The 15,580-nt window shown below is 28.5% G+C and overlaps 2 protein-coding genes across 2 annotated transcripts; both read right to left on the reverse strand.

Annotated features, from left to right (window-relative positions):
* Positions 1-4,779, reverse strand: LOC114178244 (probable galacturonosyltransferase 4). Its single transcript, XM_028064044.1, has 9 exons — positions 4,065-4,779; positions 3,906-3,940; positions 3,763-3,807; positions 3,560-3,638; positions 3,192-3,448; positions 2,143-2,411; positions 1,615-1,972; positions 780-1,355; positions 1-498 (listed from the first exon to the last, which is right to left on the reverse strand). The coding sequence occupies exons 1-9, from the start codon at positions 4,165-4,167 to the stop codon at positions 223-225; spliced, it is 1,998 nt and encodes a 665-aa protein (XP_027919845.1). The 5' UTR covers positions 4,168-4,779; the 3' UTR covers positions 1-222.
* Positions 4,780-13,932: 9,153 nt separating this feature from the next.
* Positions 13,933-14,819, reverse strand: LOC114175306. The gene is made up of 2 exons (XM_028060089.1): positions 14,723-14,819; positions 13,933-14,647 (listed from the first exon to the last, which is right to left on the reverse strand). The coding sequence occupies exons 1-2, from the start codon at positions 14,755-14,757 to the stop codon at positions 14,179-14,181; spliced, it is 504 nt and encodes a 167-aa protein (XP_027915890.1). The 5' UTR covers positions 14,758-14,819; the 3' UTR covers positions 13,933-14,178.
* Positions 14,820-15,580: the final 761 nt, after the last annotated feature.

Consider the following 15,580-nt stretch of genomic DNA (forward strand, 5'->3'; position numbering starts at 1 on the left):
TAAACCGAAAGGAATTTAAATAACACTAACATTCCATTTACATGTACAGAGGTAGAAATGTCTCTGCAGGTATGTATCTATGCGATTTGATTTTAACTGATGTTGCATACCTATAACAAGATACTCATGAAGCTGTAACAGAATACAAGCTCTACACATGGAGTTGCAGACCTATAAGAACATACCAAATGCCAAGAAAACTTTGAAAATTGAATGTATCATCTATGCATTGATGTTGCATTCTCGCAAATACACAAGATCATGGTCAACATATTTTGTCCAATAACCTCGAAACTTGGGAATAGTGATCTCAAGCCATGGTTTCATGTTTCCATTGTAGTGTATAACAGCAGCCCGTTCAATTTCCTTTTGGTTGGTATTGGGGTTGTAGCCTAGACCTAAGACATGCCAAGAACGGTGCAGTGGAAAAGTGCGTTTCCAGAATGTTATAAGACCTGGTGGCAGTGTTCCTAGCTTCCACAGTTGTCTATCTTCATTCTGTATATCAGTTTAGTTACAAAGGAAACATCAGTTCAGAGTTCAAATCAGAAAGAAACAAAATGAATTTGAATTATCTGTTGAGTTTTCATTTATTGTTCCTTTACACTGATGTTTTAAAATACTAACATAAGTAGTGCCGAGATTAAGCACAACAAAAGTGCATGGTAGATTGAATTCCAGAGAGAAATACAGTTGTAAGGACACACAAGAGATGTAAGGGAAGTAGAAGAAAGTAACCGTCATGATAAAGAAAATGGAAAACAATGCGTTTTGCTTACCAGCTTCTGCCAATTGTGGTACACCTCGGTGATGTTTTGCTTCTTCCATTGAACCAAATCAAAAATATTCATGCCGTATGCCCATCCACATGCACGAGGATCAAAATTCTTTGCAATAAGAGGATTTGAGAAATTGAGATAGCGATCAAAACGATGGAAACTTTGTTGACAAGTTTCTACTGCACCATTAACATTGCCCTTCAAATCAATTGACCAAAGACCTGTCAGATCCTTCTGCACAACTATATCATCATCTAAGAATAACACTTTGTTGAGCTTTGGAAAGATCTCAGGCAGGTAGAAACGAAGGTGGTTCAATATAGATAAATATTTCGGATTCCGGAACTTTAAGTTCGAATCAGAATTTGCCCGTTGAGTCTTAAAGTAAAAATCTATCATAGTAGGAGAACCCAACTGCTTAAGAACTGGACTGTAACTCGAATTCAACCATGTAAAGTCTTCAATGTTCTGAACTTGAATGGTTGCCTTCCGTGGTGGATTCACCAAAAACCACATCCTCATTGCCGCATAATTGAGCCTATCAGTGACGATGTGGAAAACATGTTTTGAGGTGTCCTGAAAATTTATTAATGTAACATGCTTAATGATATGATCCAAAATGGCACAGCCACTGTTAATATCAAATAGCCCCAGTTTCTTTCTTTTCATTCTTAATTCTTCACTAACTATAGGAGGCAGAAGAAATGGAAACGAATTTCTGAGTCAAAATAGAGACAGTATTACAGTAACTGCAAAAACAAACCAAATTTTCATTGGTGTTTCATAAGCCTGGGAGATAAAAACTACCTAAGAAATTTCTGCGAAAATAATTTACCTTGGCATGGGAAACAGTAGAATTCACAACAACAGCTGTTGCCAATATGTTGTCTGAAAATATAGCATAATGGTATAGTTGAGGGTCTTCTAACTTCTGTTGGTTTGGGAATTGTTGCTGAGAAGTATTCAAGCTATAATACTCAGATGTAAGGCGCAATGGAAGACAATGGAGACCTTTAGGCAATGTTTTTGCTATCAACTGTGATAAGAACATGGTCTGCTTCTTGTGCACACGAAGCTGCTCCTCTGTTGAGTGGAGCATAGCCCTAAGCTTCTTCACAGCAGAAGCACAATCATTTTGAACTTGCCTTCCTTTTAGCAATGTTTGCTCCATTGCCTTCATTCTCTCATTTGCACTGCATTAGTAAAGAGTAAAAAATAAGACTAAAGACTGAATAATAAAATGTAGCTCAGTGCAGAATTGAACTACTCAACATGTGCGATAAACTTAAAAGATGAAAAACTAATGAGTTATAAAAACATGAAAACCCGACATATATAACAAGATTCTTTAAGCTACACTTACTTCCTTGGTAAATCAGAATCTTTGGTTGCATCTCCCAGTGTTCGTGAGACTTCCTTCACCCGTAATCGAAGCTCTCGAGTGATATGGGGAATGTTCCTTATTACCTGAAGGGAAAGAAATACCTTGGCCTGGATGAGCTGATCTTTTAGTTGTCTCAGTCGAGCATCAGCTGGTTTTAGGTCATTATGCTTATCAGTTTCCAATGATGAGGGTCCTTTCTTAGTTATTTGACCAGAAGATTCAGTATGCTGTTGCTCCTGCTTAGTGTCCTGAAAGAGGATGCACCAAATGTAAAGAAGAAAACTTCAACCTATATTGAGGTTGTTTAACATTTATTATATTAATATAATGTGATATTTTTTTCTGAATATGCAAGCTAAGAAAATAAAGTAAAGAGCAGTGATGGCAACACTTTGTTCCTTTTCCTTGTTCAGCAGGCCCGGGAAAGAAATAATTAAAACTATATAAGTGTGATCCAGGAAACACGACCACAGATTAGGAGTTCTAGTTTTACTCATATTGATAGCCTCTTTACTCGAGCTTTTTCTGAAGCTCTAAAAGGAACATATTTATGAAAGCCAAATAAGAGAGTGAGAGAAGAAAAAGGGTTGAACTCAACCAACGTATATATGTTTCTTAACATAATTACACTGCCACAATTGCACTCTAAACCCTATCTGCTATATTTCGGTCTCAACCAGATATGTAAATAAATTTGGTCCAAGATGTGCTCATCAAGGGCATAAAAACCTGCATTTTTAGATTACAATGGTATCATCTTGACAAAAAGAGCATTCAAACATGAACACATTTTCAATTAAGAATGAAGTATAGCAAGCAATGGAAACAAAACAGCTTGATCTTAAATTCCTCATAGCATTATCAATTCGGGGTTCAAGCACCAGAAGCATTCAAGTAACCAGCTACTAGACATACATGCACTAGATGCACATAATTTGTTTAGCATGACCAAAATCTTATAGGAACTTTTGAACTCAAACTGAGCAAAGAAACAAGCAGAAAAATCAAGAGGCACATATATCGCATACCATGGTTTCAGATGCTTGATCAGAAGCATCAAAAGATTTAGCTAGTTTCCCTTCATTGTCATCAACATCAATAGCATCTTCCCCATTTACACTATCACCGGTTGTATCATATTTCTCCAGGTTGCTGCTTTGATTTCCTCTCTTAATTCCATCGGTCACCAGTTTGATGGGGTTCTCACCTATAGTTTGACCTTCCTCATTTGTAGCTGACAATACCCTCGCAGATGCATGCTCCCCCGGTTTGGAAAAGAGAAAGCCTGGGCCAACCAAACAATATCATAGACAATAGTGAAAATTACAAGAAATAGAAGCCCAACAGAGACGGGGAGAAAAAAAATCTTGCTGAACAAGAAGAACAAACAAAATACCACGAGGCAAATTCTTTGTGTTTGTAGTGTCCTCGATATGTACAACCTCACTTGGTTCCTCAAGGGCAGCAGAAAATTCCTGTTTTCGGAGAAATTATCAAGGATTTAGTTCACCCACACATGCAGTTGCCAGCCATAAAAGAAAAATTTCATCACAAAGTTGCGTTGTGGAGTAAAAGGAAAAAGAAAGAAGGAAAATATGCCTGGGGCAGGAGATTCAAATGGCCAGAATCTGCTGCATTGACGGCCTGAGACATCATAACAATAGAAAATCCACTAAGTCAGAGATCTCATTCTGCTTAAACAAAAATTCAATTTATCTATCACTATCAGGTATATTACTCACAAAAGCAGTTACAGCTTCAATAAACTCCTGCTCAGCTGCAAACCCCATACAAAAGACAAACCAGACAAACAAAGAATTTAGCTCATTGCAAAAGCATAGGAGAAATTAGAACCATTTGTTAGCAGTTTCCAATAAATGAAGAAAAGGAGAGAGAAATACCAAAGGGATAGTTGAATGTGCCAAGACGTTCAGTGTAGAGCACAATCGGAGCAACAACAGTAATAGAAAGCAGCAGCAACACAATATTTCTGGTGGTTACCATCTCTGCTCAAACCCACTGCAATGATTGGTGCCGCAAAGGAGCCACAATGCCTCTGCTGTCTTTTTCCCGTGTAGAATCTATCTCATAGGGCACTGGCAAGACCAAAAGCAAAGAAATTTCATCCCAAGACACAAACTTTTTAAGCTGTAAAACAGACCCACTTGGTGTTTTAAGCTCTGGGCACGTTACAAATCTGAGGATTGTAGAAAAGGAGGATGAAGAAGCGAATCTGAATCAAGTACATAGAGTTGGCGAAAAAAACGCATTTTGGGGTGGTAAAGAGAGAGATGCGTAGAAAACGTGGCCACAAACCACACAAACAAAGAGATAGGACCCGTTCTTCAAAAGCCGCTACTTTGTTGTTGTAATGTAAAAACAAGAGATGAGGAAGTCGTAGACAATAGATGGCAGCTAAAGCATTGATGAAAGACAAAGGAGAGATAATAAGAGAGATATGAAGACAATGACACCAAAAGTCTCTCAACCAACATAATCATCAACTCATAATGAATCCGTGTTTAGCTGTGTTGTAGTCTCTGTGTGCGTCCGTGATATCTTCTTTATTTGCTAATGCCAACTTTTTTTCCTTCTTGGTAACGCATGAATTCAATGAAAAAACACTGAATGGTGTATGATGCATGCCCAAAATCGACAAAATATTGGTAAAGAAAAAGTAAAGATCGATTCTTGAAATTAATCTTTGTATTAATTTTGCTATTAGTGGCAACGCGGGTGGGACATTGCCCAATAAGGTAATCCCTACACACGCTTCTCTGGCATTTTCGAATTACACATTTGTCCTAGGATGTTATTGTCGGAGCTTATTTTATTTCATCAATGAAATTTTGTTGCAAATCTAAGAAATCATCAATGGATTCTCTCCAACACCCCAAACAAGTAAATAAATCTTCGATTGTTATGTAAATTTAATATTACGATAATGACAACAACCTGCAAATTTATGAAAAACTGTTCATCCCTTTTGAGTTTTGAAGGAAAGTTTTCTTTGGTAATTGTTTGATTGAGCTGGTTGTTATGGGATTGGTCAAATACTCTTGCTAAATTCGTTACTAAAATGAAAACAATGTAACTCAATATTGAAAGGTAAGACATGAGAGAATAATATATTCAAAATTAGTTAACTTTGTGATTATGTTTAGTTCAAAGAATTCTTATGTTTTATATCAACTGTGTTTTTTTTTATGCGATTAAAAACCGAAAACATAATAAGCATTTATAGTTCATTATCTATATTCAATAATTACATAAGTAAATATGTTTTCAGTATCTTGATTTTGACATAAAATTAAAATTTAATTTTGCCTAAAAATTTATTATATTTTAATTTTTAAACTTAAAAAAATATAGTCATTTTAACTTAATCATATTCTAAATTTCATTAATTTTTCTAAATTTAAAAATCAAAATATATTAAAATTTTGAAAAAAAATTAATTTTAATTTTGTGTCTAAGTTCAAATATTAAAAATATACTTTAACTTATAATTATTATATATGTAAATATGTTGAGGATTTCTAATATTTTTGTGTGATTGATCCATACATGTTATAATATTGTTGTTCATTTCAGATTCTACTTTTTTTTAACCTTTTTTCCATGATTAAAAAAACTCTAACCAATACATTATACAAGGGAATAACGTTTAGTAGATGTATTATTCTAGTTAATTCAGCATTCAATTTTGTTGTGTATCAACTAATTGTTTTATGCTAATTAATTCAGCATTCAATTTTGTTTTTATGTATCAACTAAGTTATCTCAAACATGGATCAAGTTGACTTCCAAAGTTAACTAAAACACCACTTAATACAAATTATAATTATATACCATTTTTAGAAAATAATTGACACAAATTTTCAAATTTAATAATTATGTTTATAATATTAAATAGCAAATTTACTGATTAGTAATATTATTTTTAAATATTAAATTAATTAACATTATAAAACTCTCACTCCAATCAAAACTCCATACATATAACATCCAACACACAATTTACATAATTAAAAGTTATAAGAAAAAAAAATATATACATATAACATGTATAAATTTATCCCAAAAATAATTAAATATAATTGATTTGTTATTCTTATTTCTCCATATTACAATAAACAATGATTATTATAAATATGTTAAAATATCTTTTTTGTCTCAATTTTTGTCAAGTTTTGTCAAATCAGTCCTAATTTTGTTTTTCACAATTTTCGTCAATTTTATTCAATTTTGTCCTTTTTTGCTAATACTATTTAAATTATTAACGGTCATGAAAAATGACTACCACATGACATTTCATGATTTTTTTATTTTTTTTATTTTAATTTTAATATTTTTTAATATTTTTAAACGAAGTTAGTAAAAAGAGACAAAATTAAATAAAATTAACGAAAATTAGAACTTATTTGAAAAAAAAAAATTAGAACTTATTTAACAAATTTTGATGAAAATTGAAATTAAAATATATTTTAACCTTAACAATAAAAATAAAGATGTATACAAATTCAATTATATAAGCTATGATATTTTAATTAAAATTAATTCAATTTTCTTAATCAGTCATCAATTATAAATCAACACATAAATCAACGCATGAAATTTACATAGTTAAAAAATAGTTGATATAGAATATTATTCAAAATTTAGCAAAATTTCTATTAAGCATGTCACTAAATATTATCACTTTATCCATTTATGTACATTAGATACATAAACATTGATTTCAAACATCAATGACGTAAGTTTCAGACATTCTATATATGAAACCATCTACGTTCCGAACGTGCATTAAACTCAGTTTGTACCTTAATACATATATTCAAACAAAGGAATCGTCCTACATTTATAGTAAACTTCATTTCTTACGCATTCCAATAATATTTAAATCACCACAACACCATTCAAATTCACAAAATCACTTAATTCTATGAATAAATAAGCTTAAAGAATACAAATAACATTTAAAAATGTCGCTTGATCAGCAATACCAACTCAGTTGAGTGAAATTAAAAGAATATGATATGTTTTTTTTTTCTTGAGGAAAACAAAAATTAACATAAACAAAGTTCAACTATTTATCTTACTTTTGTTTGAGCGATAATATCTCACTTGAGTAAAAATGAATGTCTTTATCCGATAAATACAAATATTGTAGTTATACCCTCATAAATGGTTTAACATACCAAATTTTAACTTTTAATTGCACAAAATCCACTTTTCACCATTTAAACTCAATTTGACGAGGCAAAACTCAAAATACTATTTAATGAAGTTTGTGTACAATTTAATTTAACAAACAAGATCTCAATGTTCTACTAAATTTTAAACTATAATTGACTGCGACTTCTACTATAACATGCATTAAGTTTCAATTAAAACTACAATTATCATCTAATACAATATCCACTCAACTCTTAAATACATCTGAAATAGAATAGCACATATACTACCTAAACAATATATAATAACCAATGTAAACCAACTTAATGTGAGTTTAAAGAACAAATATTAAAAGTTGAGGTTATATTTTAGGTCTTTATTTTTATATAGTGTTTAATTTTGTCTATTTTAGACTATTTCCAACAATCTCCTTTCAAGGGTGAGTCTCTTATGATTATATGACATTAATCTTATACATATAAGATATTTGACACCACTTTAACCCCAAAAGACAATAGTGTTATAGGTCTTTATTCTTATATAATGTTTAATTTTGTCTATTCTATTCAATGTGAGACTTTTTGACTCACACTTGAACTATTCTCAACACTTTACTACTCCTATTAAAATAGAATTTTCCATAGAACTTCATGAAAAGTAATTAGACCACTTCAAACTCTATATAGTTATAAAATGTCGAAAATTCTCATTTAAAATTAACATTTACTTCTCAACTCATTCATACATGTATTTCTTCAATTCAATCAAATCGCAACACAATATTATTTCAATAGTAATTCACTTCCTAAATAGATCCTAAAAAATATAATAATATTTCAAAAATAACAAGTCATCATAAATCTAATCTAACAAAAACTCCTTTATCCAGTTACACCTGCGATAAACACCTGCGATAACCAGGGACGGATCATTCAAAGGGCAGGGAGGGGCCATGGCCCCCTATATTTTTGATTTTTTTTAATTATTTGTATATTTGTATATTTTTTTATATTATATTTATATTTTTTAAATTATATATTTCTTTTAAAAAATTTTAATCTTTTTAAATTATGTGTAGTATATTTTAGAAATTAATGAAAATTAAATTGTGTGGCTTTTTATTTCTTTTATACAACACAATCTTTAATTTTAACAAAGTTGGTCATCTAGTTTTTTTTAGTCTCAATTTAGTTCAAATTTTTTTAAAAGTTGATGCAATTTAGTTCTTTTTATTAAATTTCTTGAAGCAGATCAAAAGATTTTTTATCAAAATTAATACTAGGGTTATGTTAATTGCACCAACAAAGCAAATCATCCTTATTAACCGTTTCAATTTTCAACAAAATTCAGTCTACAAAAACACTAGATAACCTACTAGACATTTTTTGACAAATACAGAAACAACAAAAATAATTAAAGCAAATATTTATTAAGATATTTTTTATTTCCTTCTCATTGCCTTTCTAGTTTTTCACAAATTGTATTCATCTCTCACTCTCATATGTTTTCTTTTTGTTTTTGAAGCAAAAAGAAAATTAGACACAAACTCATTATTTTTTTTCTTTGAGTTCTTATTTGTTTTCTTTCTTTCTTGAAGAAAAAAAGGTAAAACCCTATCGTCTTACATGATAATAAAATATTAGTTTAAGAGTTATTAACTGCTTTTTTATCTCACAAGCCTTTTGCAGATTATTTTTTATGAATATATAAGAAAAAATTTGTATTATATGTTTTTATAACTAATTTTTAATTGTGACTTGATTATAATATATATTTTTTAATAATTATGTGTCTAAATTCTTTATTAGATTATGATAAACAATTTTTTAATATTATTTTGAAAACAAATATTTATACGGATGGAAAATAAAATAATAGATTTATTTTTTAAAAGTAATAAAAGATAAACTATTTCATGAAAATGAAAACAGATATATTTTATTTTTTCATATCTTTTGAAATAATTATACTAATGATACAACCTAATGATCAAATTATTTAATTAGAGAAATCATTTTTTAAAACATTATATTAATAATATAATTTAATAATAAAAAATTATATTATTTTAACTCCTCCAAAATTTTTGATAAAGATCTACTGACGATAATAAAGACCTCTAACTACCAAATAAATAAAAACTCTCCGAATTGGATAAAATATAAAACTTATTCTCATCAAGTTTTCAATCAATAAAAATTGATATTCATTTTACTATGTGATGATGACAAAAATTAACTTAAGAAAGTTAATATATATATATATAGTATTTACAAATAAATAACTAAATGATTAAAAATCTAATTTGCATTATCGACCTAAAATAAAATAAAATCACAACTGTAATTAAAAAAAAAAAAAAACATCTCTACTGGTGTGATAATAATAGTTATGTGTTACTTTTCTTATAATGCTAAAGACTCTCTAACTATAAAATTTAATGCGATACGACTCTTTCTGCGTTATTTTCTACATTAACATAGTACAAAATATTCTTAAAATGTAAAACTGCTAAAATTCTAGTCTCAAGTCCAAAGAAAAAAAAAATTATTATTATTATTATTGAAAAAAAGGCACTATAAACTTTTATTTGTTTCCAATAATTCTTAAATTTAAAACTTTTTCTACATTAACATAGTACAAAATATTCTTAAAAGGTAAAACTGCTAAAATTCAAGTCTCAAGTCCAAAGAAAAAAATTATTATTATTATTGAAAAAAAGGCACTATAAACTTTTATTTGTTTCCAATAATTCTTAAAATTAAAACTTTTTCAGGCAAAACATAAATTTAAATATAATCTCAATTAATTCTTAAAATTTACTTCTTTGATAGAGAGTGCCTTTTACTAATTTGGGTTAAATTACTGAACTCATACGAATTGTTTATTTGATTTAGTCTCTACTAATTATTACCTTTTTTGTAAATATATCTTTTCACTGCTTTTATCATTTTCCTTTTTTATATCTTCTAAAACTATATTTTTATTATACATTAAATGAAAACCGAGTTTTTAAAAATAAGTGACTAAAATTTAAGATAAATAATTATTAGACCTTTTATCTCGAGCTAGCAATTTAAGGATACAAAAACTTCAATCAAAAGAATAAATTTTAAAGATCAATTGGATTATAATTAAGATGGCAACGAGATGGGATGAGATGGATTTCGTTGTCTGATACTTATCTTTAAGAAAAAAGTTTATCTCATTTATATATTTGGATATCAAATTTTTCTTATTATCATCTCATCGAGTATATATTCATACTTATATTCGTACTCTCTTTCTTATTATTTCAATATTAATTAATTATTTTTTATAAAATAATGAAAAATCACGGCAAAAAAACATAATGTTATCAAATATTTAATATTAAGATTATGATTGTTTCTTCGATATCAAATATTTAAAAATAAATTATAATTCTCAAATTAGAATATCAAATAAAATTTCACGAGAACCAAAACATTTATTAAATTTTCAAACATTAATAAAACCTAGTTGATAAAATTTAAAAATATTTTTAAAAAATATAAAAGGAATTATTCAAATTAAAATATATTTAAAATATTTGTTTATTTCATTTTTTTGAATTTTAATGAATCTCTTTTTTATACCCTACTAAAAGTTATAATACAACATTTGATCAAAATCACGCAAAGAATAAGATTAAACTAATAGTAATAAATTTTTAACATAGATCTTGTATCTTTTGAATATGTTAGATGGTGATAAAAAGATTTCATGACAATTACATTTTATTTTTATAGTATAGTAAATAAAATTTATTTATACAATTATAGTGAAAAAATTACAGTATGATCATAAATTAGAAAATAAAAAATATTTATATAAAATATATCAAAATAGTATTCTACATGATAAAAATAAACAACAAATAAAAATATTAAAATATTATTAAATATATGTCTTAGAAACAATTTCAAATAAAACCGTACAAAGGAAAACAAATATATAATTAAATATATAATAAGATGAAAAATAGCTTAAAGATCTAAGAAAACTTTTCAAATATCAACATTGTTGATGATTGAAAAATAACGAAAATTGTTTTAGCGAAACAAAAAAAGTTCTTCAAGTGAAACAAAAATTAATAATAATAGAGTAAATAAGATAAAATTTTTATATTACCTAGTAAATGGAAGGTTTATCCTATTGAACACTTAAACTTAGAGTGTTAAACATTCTCATGTTAAAAGAAAGTATACAATAAAGAAAAATATTTAAAAAGAATATAAATATTCAAATGTAAGACATAAAAAATATTTAATTGACGTACATCAATTGAACAATTGATCATAATTGCCTAAAAGTTATAATAAGATGAAAAATATATTGGAGATGCAAATGAATTTTATGAAAAATCAAACAATTAGAAAAAATAAAAAATAAAGTGTGTAATATATGCATACACACACAAACACACATACATATATTCATTGACTATGAATGTTCTAATAATTTAAACGGAGACACGAACATGGCGGGGATATAGGTATTATGGTGGGTAAGAGGATTGAAACCGGTCAGATATGTACATCCCGATATCCAATTGAAAAAGTCAGAAATTTCTCATACCCATACCTAGTCAATATGAGAATTTCCCGTCAAAACGTGAATAGGTTCGGACAATACTTCCGAGAACAAGTTTATTTGTCATCCTTAATTATAATGGAACTTCAACGTCATTTTATGAAAAACGTTAAAGCTTAATTTTTATCTTTAAATTTAAAATGTTTCAACATTGAAAAATAGGGGTTTCGGCATTTTTTTTGTTATGATTTCTATAAAAAAAAAACATGCCATTGATTTTTTTTTATCAAATTAGTGTAATTTTTTTTAAATTTATCAAAATTAATATTTTTTAAAAATATTATGGTTAAGACATGTCATCTTGATACAAATTCATTACAAAGAAGTTGAATTCATGTTGATACCACAACTTTAGTTTAATGAATTTTAAATTGAAGTTGTATCAAGATAACATGACTTTAATTTATTTTTTTGTTAAAATTATGTCAAAGTGACACAATTTAAGTTTAAAATGGTTTTAACTAAAGTTATGCCAACTTGACATAATTTCACTTTTAAAAATATTTTGAACCAAAATCATGTTACATCGACATAACTTATTCACAATAAAATTGTATCACTTTGATATGGCTTAGCCATATCCATAATTTTTAAAAATTATCTATTTCAGTAAATAAATAAAAAAAAATACTCTACTTAAGTGAAAAAGCCATAAGATTTTCTAAAGTTAAAATCCCTCTAAATTTTTTTTCTACTAATCATGTAATTTCAGTATGATTTTTTTTAGCATATTTATTAAGAGTTTTTATATATGTATGAGTATACTTTAAACATTACTTTTTAGCAAATTCAATTTATATAAAAACACCTGCACATATGTGTATTTTCTTTTTTTATTATATTCAAAAATTAATAATAATAATAATAATATTATTATTATTATAATTATAAAATCAAATATAAATAATTTGTATAATTTAATTATAAACAGTTTTATTTATTTTGTAAATAATTTTGTAGTCAAAAAATTTTTAAGTTTAAGAAAATGTCGAGAAAAATCGTTAAATTAAAAAAACGATTACTTGAAGGGTAAAATAAAAAAAAATGATTTTAATTTAATTTTTTTATTTAAAAGATAAAATCAAAAAGAAAATATGGATGTCAAAAAAAGGTATCTTCCTCTATATCTCTCTCTCTCTCTATATATATATATATATATATATATATATATATATATATATATATATATATTCAAACAACTTTTTAAAAATTGAACTTTTAATTTATTTTTATACTAATTTTAACAAATAAAAACTCATATAATAGTATTTTGATACATCATTAATGAACTCTAAATAAATAATAGTTAGTAATTTGGTCATTTTATTTAGATATTATATTCATTTTGCTGTGGTCTTTTCTGATAAATTAAATTGATGTTAAGACTCTTAAAAAGTGTTACATATTAAAATTTAAATTTGTCAAAAGAGATACTTTTATATATTGTTACCCTAAGTTAACCGGAAGAAGTCATGTTAAGTCTTCTAAGAAAAATAAAGACTCAATTAATTTATAAAAAAATAAAAACTCAATTAATTAAACATTATATAAAAGCAAAAGAAATCAAATGTCTAAGCCAAATTACTAAGATATAAAAATATTCGCAATGTTTTAACACATTAGTTATTTAATAGAAAAGGTCATCTCTAATGGTAGAACTTATTCAGGTTCAGTGCACTTTTTTTCTAGATAAGCTAGTGTCATATATAATTATATAATTAAAATATATGAAGAACTTTCAGAGTTTTTTTTGCCCTCTGATACTAAAATCTGGTTTCAGTTTTTAACTTGATATCTTTTCTCTTCTTCTTTTCTGTCATATATGTTTGTGAGATAACAATTCAAAATTTTCATACAAAAACTGAATTTATATGTGACAGTAGCTCATCCTCTTAAAATATAAAAATAAAATAAACAAAATTCTTATTATAGAGCATGAGAAGAGGAGAAGATCCAAGAGAGTTTTTATATCTAGGCATGCATCAATCTGGGTACAGTATGAGCTCCAGATTTAACTGATAATACAGTCCATGTAATTTAATTTGGACAATGAACGAAAAGGGTGATATATGTGACAATGTCTTCCAGATCCATGCAGAAAAAAGGAAGGAATTTAAATTACAATGGAAAAAGAGAAGAAGAAAACGACGAAAATTAACATATTAAAAATATTTTACACCTAACTCCAATGAAGAATGATAGAAAATGTTGGTGGTGATGTGGTCAGAGAGGGTGTTTGAGAAGAGAGCTCCAAATGCAATCCACATCTTCTGCTTCGTGCTCTACCATCTCACTCTCAAATGGCTGCCATGCAATATGCTCCAACTTCTCTTCTGGAGTCTCAAACAAACCAACACTAGAACCTTTGGAGGACGCGTCTTCTTGTTCCAGCAATGATGAAAAATTGTCTTCAAAACCCAGAAAATACTCTTCTGATTTACACCTCACACCATCTTTCAGCCATGGGAAATCAAACACCCCAAGTCCCAATTGGGATTCCCATGCATCTGAAGAACAACCCTCCTTCTCCTTCTCCTTCTCTTTCTCTTTCTCCACCTCCTTCATCAACTTCATGCCACACACGTCTCTTCTCTTTGCGTTGTTCGCATTCTCATACCATTCCTTCTCACTCTCATCATCATCTTCTTGTCTTCCTCTCTTCGTCTTCTGCTGCTGCTCCATTTGTAAACCACTGCAAGATTTACAAAAGAAAAAACTTAATCAAACATTTTCACACGGGAGAGATCAAACACAAAAACTCAGATACATTATTTCAAGATCCTTTGTAATTGAAGCATGCATGCATGCATTTCTCCATCTCAGATTTATCCAGAGAGTAATGGGGTAGGTGGGGCACCTTTAGATGAGTCTTGAGGCGAAGAACCAATAGCTAGGTAGAATGGGTATATATATCTTAGGTATGCATCTGAGGGTGGTAACGTATGCATGTGTCGAATGATTAGAAATGGTGATGGTTACACACGCCACGCCATATAAATAAATATATTAAGCGAAGCCAATTAAACCGTCTCTAAACTCATCATCATCGCAGAAACACATGCATGAGCACACTGTCACACATTTTATTTCATGCCATCCACCCTTCCCCCGTGGCCTAAGACCAACAAAAGCAATCTGAGATACGTGTTTGCCCCTTCTTTTGCGTCCCTAATTTTGGCCACCACAAACAATCAAAGGGGTTTATGTTTAACGTTCCTACTCTCCACTCCCAACGTAACACTTTTTGCGTTTTCATCGTTTCACAGTTATTTTGGGCGTGAAAAGGACACTTTTTTGAGTTTTTCTTTTCTCGGGTTTTTGCTAACCAACTATTGGGTGTGACGACCCATAATCTATCACAAAACAGGACCATTCAATTCAACTGTCAAATCATCCAATTGTTAATTCTCAAACTTCGATACAATGAATACTTCTAGCGGTTATCACGAGGTTAGTCACATTTTCACTGATTAAATATTGTTAGCTTTTTTGATGACTGAATGATATACAAAGTAAGCAGGGATTTTATGCATTGATCTAATTGGACTGGGTTTATTGATTATGAGATTTGATTTTACCCTTAAACATGGAGCCAAACTACATAGAATAATTGTTGGTGAAGCTT

This window comes from Vigna unguiculata, chromosome 3, assembly GCF_004118075.2.
Source record: "Vigna unguiculata cultivar IT97K-499-35 chromosome 3, ASM411807v1, whole genome shotgun sequence".
Taxonomy (NCBI): domain Eukaryota; kingdom Viridiplantae; phylum Streptophyta; class Magnoliopsida; order Fabales; family Fabaceae; genus Vigna; species Vigna unguiculata.

Excerpts from the sequence above, each read along its gene's own strand:
- LOC114178244 (XM_028064044.1), bottom strand. The coding sequence starts at position 4,167 with ATGGTAACCACCAGAAATATTGTGTTGCTGCTGCTTTCTATTACTGTT. Across the intron at positions 3,941-4,064 it reads CACATTCAACTATCCCTTTG|CTGAGCAGGAGTTTATTGAA; the intron begins GTATTTCTCTCT and ends TGGGGTTTGCAG. Across the intron at positions 499-779 it reads ACCACAATTGGCAGAAGCTG|AATGAAGATAGACAACTGTG; the intron begins GTAAGCAAAACG and ends ACTGATATACAG.
- LOC114175306 (XM_028060089.1), bottom strand. The coding sequence starts at position 14,757 with ATGCATGCTTCAATTACAAAGGATCTTGAAATAAT. Across the intron at positions 14,648-14,722 it reads ACAAAGGATCTTGAAATAAT|TGGTTTACAAATGGAGCAGC; the intron begins GTATCTGAGTTT and ends TAAATCTTGCAG.